Source organism: Pseudophryne corroboree, chromosome 2 (assembly GCF_028390025.1).
Source record: "Pseudophryne corroboree isolate aPseCor3 chromosome 2, aPseCor3.hap2, whole genome shotgun sequence".
In the NCBI taxonomy this organism is placed as follows: Eukaryota; Metazoa; Chordata; class Amphibia; order Anura; family Myobatrachidae; genus Pseudophryne; species Pseudophryne corroboree.
This window is the reverse complement of record NC_086445.1, coordinates 318,958,097-318,965,650: the sequence shown is the minus strand read 5'-3', so window position 1 is coordinate 318,965,650 and position 7,554 is coordinate 318,958,097. Positions and strand designations below refer to the sequence as shown.

Sequence of the window (7,554 nt, the reverse complement as noted above, 5' to 3'; positions counted from 1 at the left end):
GTGTCACCAGGGCGTCCACCGCTACTGCCTGAGGGTCCCTTGACCTGGCACAATACCTCCGAAGCTTCTTGTTGAGGCGTGAAGCCATCATGTCTATTTGTGGAAGTCCCCACTGACTTATTATCTCTGCAAAAACTTCTTGATGAAGTCTCCACTCTCGTGGATGGAGATCGTGTCTGCTGAGGAAGTCTGCTTCTCAGTTGTCCACTCCCGGAATGAAGACTGCTGACAGAGCGCTTGCATGATTTTCCGCCCAGCGAAGAATCCTGGTGGCTTCCGCCATTGCCACTCTGCTCCTTGTTCCGCCTTGGCGGTTTACATGAGCCACAGCTGTGACGTTGTCTGATTGAATCAGAACCGGTAGGTCGCGAAGAAGATTCTCCGCTTGTCGTAGGCCGTTGTATATGGGCCTCAATTCCAGTACGTTGATGTGTAGACAAGCCTCCTGGCTTGACCACAGTCCCTGAAAATTTCTTCCTTGCGTGACTGCTCCCCATCCTCGGAGGCTCGCGTCCGTGGTCACCAGAACCCAGTCTTGAATGCCGAACCTGCGACCTTCGAGAGGGTGAGCACTCTGCAGCCACCACAGGAGAGACACCCTGGCCCTGGGGGACAGTCTTATTTTCTGATGTATTTGTAGATGGGACCCCGACCACTTGTCCAGAAGGTCCCACTGAAACGTCCTCGCATGGAACCTGCCGAAGGGGATGGCCTCGTAGGTCGCCACCATTTTTCCCAGTACTCGAGTGCATTGATGGACTGACACTTTTTTCGGTTTTAACAGGTCTCTGACCATGTTCTGGAGTTCCTGGGCTTTTTCCATCGGGAGAAAAACCCTCTTTTGTTCCGTGTCCAGAATCATGCCTAAGAAAGATAGCCGAGTCGTTGGAATCAACTGTGACTTTGGTAGATTTAGAATCCAGCCATGCTGTTGCAGCACTCTCAGGGAGAGCGACACGCTTTTCTGCAATTGATCTCTCGATCTCGCTTTTACCAGGAGATCGTCCAAGTACGGGATAATTGTGACTCCCTGCCTGCGCAGGAGCACCATCATTTCCGCCATTACCTTGGTGAAAATCTTCGGGGCCGTGGAAAGCCCAAACGGCAACGTCTGAAACTGGTAATTACAGTCCTGTACAGCGAATCTCAGGTATGCTTGATGAGGGGGATATATGGGGACATGAAGGTATGCATCCTTTATGTCTAGTGACACCATAAAATCCCCCCAGTCAGTACAGCGCTTTTCTAAATATACTCACTACGCCAATTAAATGTGCCCCCCCCCCCCTCTTTTTTGCCCTCTGTACTTGTGTTCAGCAGGGGAGAGTCCGGGGTGCCAGCTTCTCTGCAGCGTGCTGTGGAGAAAATGGCGCTGGTTAGTGCTGCGGAATCAAGCTCCGCCCCCTTACCGGCAGGCTTCGATCCCACTCAAATCTTTATACTGGAGGGGGTTTTTGCAATATACTGCCTCCGCAGTATATATCTATGCTAGTGTCCCCAGAGGGATAAAAATTGCTGCCCAGGGCGCCCCCCCTGCGCCCTGCACCCATACAGTGCCGCCAGTGTGTGTGTGTGTGTACCTCATAGAAGATCAGAAGTCTTCTGCCGCCTTTGAAGTCTTCTATCTTCTCATACTCACTCGGCTTCTATCTTCCGGCTCTGTGAGGAGGACGGCGGCGCGGCTCCGGGACGAACGGCGAGGGCGAGACCTGCGATCCGACCCTCTGGAGCTAATGGTGTCCAGTAGCCTAAGAAGCAGGGCCTATCATTTAAGTAGGTCTGCTTCTCTCTCCTCAGTCCCACGATGCAGGGAGCCTGTTGCCAGCAGTGCTCCCTGAAAATAAAAAACCTAAAAAGTCTTTTTTCAGAGAAACTTAGTAGAGCTCCCCTGCAGTGCACCCAGTCTCCTCTGGGCACAGGATCTAACTGAGGTCTGGAGGAGGAGCATAGAGGGAGGCGCCAGTGCACACCCATCTAAAGTCTTTAGAGTGCCCATGTCTCCTGCGGAGCCCGTCTATACCCCATGGTCCTTACGGAGTCCCCAGCATCCTCTACGACGTAAGGAGAAAAATATATGCTGCTTTGAAGGTCCCAATGAGCACAGTGGCCTCCATCATCCATAAATGGAAGAAGTTCGGAACCACCAGAACTCTTCCTAGGGCTGGCCGGCCATCTAAACTGAGCGATCGGGGGAGAAGGGCCCTAGTCAGGGAGGTGACCAAGAACCCGATGGTCACTCTGTCAGAGTTACAGTATTTCTCTGTGGAGAGAGGATTACCTTTCAGAAGGACAACCATCTCTGCAGCAATGCACCAATCAGGCCTGTATGGTCCTTAGTATAAAGCACATGGAAGTCCACCTGGAGTTTGCCAAAATGCACCTGAATGACTCTCAGACCATGAGAAACAAAATTATCTGGTCTGATGAGACAAAGATTGAACTCTTTGGCGTGAATGCCAGGTGTCATGTTTGGAGGAAACCAGGCACCACTCATCACCAGGCCAATACTATCCCTACAGTGAAGCATGGTGGTGGCAGCATCATGCTGTGAGGATGTTTTTCAGCGGCAAGAACTGGGAGACTAGTCAGCATAGAGGGAAAGATGAATGCAGCAATGTACAGAGACATACTGGATGAAAACCTGCTACAGGGAGCTCTTGACCTCAGACTGGGGCGATGGTTCATATTTTTGCAAGACAAAGACCCTAAGCACACAGCCAAGATATCAAAGGAATGGCTTCAGGACAACTCTCTGAATGTCCTTGAGTGGCCCAGCCAGAGCCCAGACTTGAATCAGATTGAACATTTCTGGAGAGATCTGAAAATGGCTGTGCACCGACGCTTCTCATCCAGCCTGATGGAGCTTGAGAGGTGCTGCAAAGAGGAATGGGCGAAACCGCCCAAAGATAGGTGTGCCAAGCTTGTGGCATCATATTCAAAAAGACTTGAGGTTGGGATTGCTGCCAAAGTATTGAGCAGAGGCTGTGAATACTTATGTACATGTGATTTCTCAGTTTTTTATTTTTAATAGAGACTTTTAAATTGCTGTAGAATGTTATATGCTTTTATCTGATAGAGAGGGGATGTCTGAAAAGCCTGGATGTGCAAAATGTTAGTCCAAAAAAGTGTAATCAAATTCTATCATTCAAATTATTTAAAACATTTTTAAAAAGTATTTTTGTTATAAACACAGGTGCAATTGTACTCCAGCAACAAGGACATACCTACATTATATACACATTATTATCTGTATATACTCAGTTTGAAAGCATGAACAAGTTTCAGAGAAAAAGCAATTCAAACAATGCAACAACAATATTTCCATACGGTGATTAAAATTTGAGATTAATAAAAGCAGCAATATCAATGTTCCACAACAAATGCTTCTCCTAGGATCTGTCCACGACGTCTTGATCCTTTTAAGTCCAAAGTGAAACAAAAGGATAGAGCCCAACAGTGTAGTAATTTATAGTGCTAGTGAATATTCCTCGAGCATGTGCTTACTTGCTTCCACCAAAATATCCAGTTACTAATAAATACTGCAAGCTCTAGAAGAAGAAGAACAACTTCCCGAAAACATAACATGAATGCCACCTCACAGTAGTTTGTGTCACATGTTAACAGTATACATATTAAAAACAAGATTAAAATAAGCTTATCTCAACAACATCTGCTTTTAGCAATGGTCAGATCTCTTCCCTCAATGAACAAATGTGAAAAAGTATGGCAGGTGAATCCCTCCTCCGATGCAATGTCAGATGATTGCAGGAAGCCAAGCTACGCGTTTCATCTCTTCCATCTTACAGCTGTTCTAGAGATCACAGTAGTTGTTAGAAATCTTGGTTGCAGTTGAATTAAAAAATTGCTTATATGCGTATTGGATATTTTCTAGTCCTTTAAGTTACTACACTGAATTTTTTTTTTAAATAATAAAACAGAAGTAAAAATCTATACTTGAGAGATGTGCAAATCAAAACTATCTTGATGGCAGAGGGATTTCCTCATAAATTATCTTAATATAAGGTGACTTCATAGGTAAATACCAGTATTCAAAGTTATAGTACAGATAAAATGTTTTATCTATAACTACTTTCCCATATATATCTGCAATACTCAGGAGGAGTTCTTTGAATGACTGATGAGGTCTATAAGGAAAGTAAAATTTATGAATAGCAGTTGTCAGTGACTTATTCCCAGGTGTGCCAAAAATTGAGCTTTCATTACCCAGGTATACAGGTTCTCCACTGTACAAAAACAAGCGAGTGTAATTTGTCTGTATGCCCTTCTTGAAGGTGGCACCAAGCTCTGACAGCTTTTGGTAGGTTCGAAGCACAAACTTGCTGCAGTCATACGAATCGAACCACACAGATGAGTTGTCTCCCACCGATTCCTGCACAGTCCACGTCTCATAATAAATGCCAGTGCGGTTATCCTCTTTTATCCATTTTGCCATCTCGTTAAACATGGTACCTATTTTATTAAACAAAAAAAACAAAAAATCAAACTTTGCTCCCACGCAGGACTGGAAGATGGATTGGACGACATTGAGAACATTAGATTTCGAGTGTAAACACTAGTGATTTATCGTTCTGTCACAAAGGTAATGTTTTTATATGAACAGTCAGCAGAAATGTCAGACAGATTATCACACTTGCATACACACTATTTGTGCATGATATCAGCTCAGAAGAAATGCTGCACAGCTGATCATACCCAATCATCTAAATGTGGATAAATAATCACCACCGGTTGTTGTGTGCACACTCACATTGTCTGACCGAGCAGCCGAAAATTGACTGATCGTCCAAATTATTACATATTGTGTATCTAGCTTATGTTTACCTAAATAAATTAGATTTTTTTAATATAATTTTTTTATACATTGTTAAATTCACATAATTATTTTAAAATGTAGCAAATTAGCTTGTATATAGGGATACCGTATATATTCCGAGTTGATCGCTAGCTGAATTTGTTCGCAGCGCAGCGATCAGGCTAAAAATCGGCAGTTCTGCACATGTGTATGTGGCGCAATGCGCACGCACGACGTATGGGCCCAACGAACGATGTCGTTTTGTACAGGGTCTAGCGATGCATTTCAGTTGCACTGCTTGCCGCAGAGTGATTGACATCAAGTGAGCGTTTCTGGGTGGCAACTGACCGTTTTCAGTATGCGGAAAAACGCAGGCGTGGCTGGGCGGGTTTGTGACGTCAAATCCGGAACTGAATAGTCTGAAGTGATCGCAAGCGCCGAGTAGGTTTTGAGCTACTCTGAAACTGCACAAAAATTTTTTGTAGCCGTTCTGCGAAACAACCGTTCGCACTTCTGCTAAGCTAAAATACACTCAGTGTACAGTGGGCGGCGGCATAGCGTTTGCACGGCTGCTAAAACTAGCTAGCGAGCAATCAACTCGGAATGACCCCCATAGATATTACAAATAAGTAGGTCTGACTGGTTATAGTACCAGGAACAAAAAAAATAAGATTTTACTTACTGGTAAATCTATTTCTCGTAGTCCGTAGTGGATGCTGGGGACTCCGTAAGGACCATGGGGATAGACGGGCTCCGCAGGAGACATGGGCACTTTAAGAAAGAATTTAGGTTCTGGTGTGCACTGGCTCCTCCCTCTATGCCCCTCCTCCAGACCTCAGTTAGAGAAACTGTGCCCAGAAGAGCTGACAGTACAAGGAAAGGATTTTGGTAATCCAGGGCAAGATTCATACCAGCCACACCAATCACACCGTATAACATGTGATAACAACCAGTAACAGTATGACAAATAACCGAGCATCAGGTCCAACCCTGATGCAACCATAACTTAGCCCTTATTGAAGCAATAACTATATACAAGTATTGCAGAAGAAGTCCGCACTTGGGACGGGCGCCCAGCATCCACTACGGACTACGAGAAATAGATTTACCGGTAAGTAAAATCTTATTTTCTCTAACGTCCTAGTGGATGCTGGGGACTCCGTAAGGACCATGGGGATTATACCAAAGCTCCCAAACGGGCGGGAGAGTGCGGATGACTCTGCAGCACCGATTGAGCAAACACAAGGTCCTCCTCAGCCAGGGTATCAAACTTGTAGAACTTTGCAAAAGTGTTTGAACCTGACCAAGTAGCCGCTCGGCAAAGCTGTAATGCCGAGACGCCTCGGGCAGCCGCCCAAGAAGAGCCCACCTTCCTAGTGGAATGGGCCTTAACTGATTTTGGCAGCGGCAATCCAGCCGCAGAATGAGCCTGCTGAATCGTGTTACAGATCCAGCGAGCAATAGTTTGCTTTGAAACAGGAGCACCAAGCTTGTTGGAAGCATACAGGATAAACAAAGACTCTGTTTTCCTGACCCTAGCCGTTCTGGCTACATAAACCTTCAAAGCCCTCACCACATCAAGTAACTCGGAATCCTCCAAGTCAGTAGTAGCCACAGGCACCACAATTGGTTGGTTTATATGAAAGGATGAAACTACTTTTGGCAAAAATTGTGGACGGGTCCGCAATTCTGCTCTATCTGCATGGAAAACCAGATAGGGGCTTTTATGTGACAAAGCCGCCAACTCTGACACACGCCTAGCTGAAGCCAAGGCTAATAGCATGACCACCTCCCACATGAGATATTTCAACTCCACCGTTTTGAGTGGTTCAAACCAGTGGTATTTCAGGAAACTCAACACCACGTTAAGATCCCAAGGTGCCACTGGAGGCACAAAAGGGGGCTGAATATGCTGCACTCCCTTTACAAACGTCTGAACTTCAGGTAGAGAAGCCAACTCTTTTTGAAAGAAAATGGATAGGGCCGAAATCTGGACCTTAATGGAACCCAACTTTAGGCCCAAATTCACTCCGGACTGTAGGAAGTGAAGGAAACGGCCCAGCTGGAATTCCTCCGTAGGAGCATTCCTGGCCTCACACCAAGCAACATATTTTCGCCATATACGGTGATAATGTTGAGCTGTCACGTCCTTCCTAGCCTTTATCAGCGTAGGAATGACCTCATCCGGAATGCCTTTCTCTGCTAGGATCCGGCGTTCAACCGCCATGCCGTCAAACGCAGCCGCGGTAAGTCTTGGAACAGACAGGGGCCCTGTTGCAACAAGTCCTGTCTTAGAGGAAGAGGCCACGGGTCCTCTGTGAGCATTTCTTGCAGATCTGGATACCAAGTCCTTCGTGGCCAATCCGGAACAGTGAGTATTGTTCTCACTCCTCTTTTTCTTATTATCCTCAGCACCTTGGGTATGAGAGGAAGAGGAGGAAACACATAGACCGACTGGAACACCCACGGTGTCACCAGGGCGTCTACAGCTATCGCCTGAGGGTCTCTTGACCTGGCGCAATACCTGTGTAGTTTTTTGTTGAGGCGGGATGCCATCATGTCCACCTGTGGCAGTTCCCACCAACTTGTAATCTGTTAGAAGACTTCCTGATGAAGTCCCCACTCTCCCGGGTGGAGGTCGTGTCTGCTGAGGAAGTCTGCTTCCCAGTTGTCCACTCCCGGGATGAACACTGCTGACAGTGCGCTTACGTGATTCTCCGCCCAGCGAAGAATTCTGGTGG

At 46.3% G+C, this 7,554-nt stretch overlaps 1 protein-coding gene across 1 annotated transcript in view; it reads right to left on the bottom strand.

Annotated features, from left to right (window-relative positions):
• Positions 1-3,144: 3,144 nt before the first annotated feature.
• CLN5 (CLN5 intracellular trafficking protein) overlaps positions 3,145-7,554 on the bottom strand; it is a 98,763-nt gene continuing 94,353 nt past the window's right edge. The window contains exon 4 of the mRNA XM_063952964.1: positions 3,145-4,470. Coding sequence (XP_063809034.1) covers positions 3,977-4,470 — 494 coding nt within the window. The 3' untranslated portion in view covers positions 3,145-3,976. The remainder of the gene's footprint in view (positions 4,471-7,554) is intronic.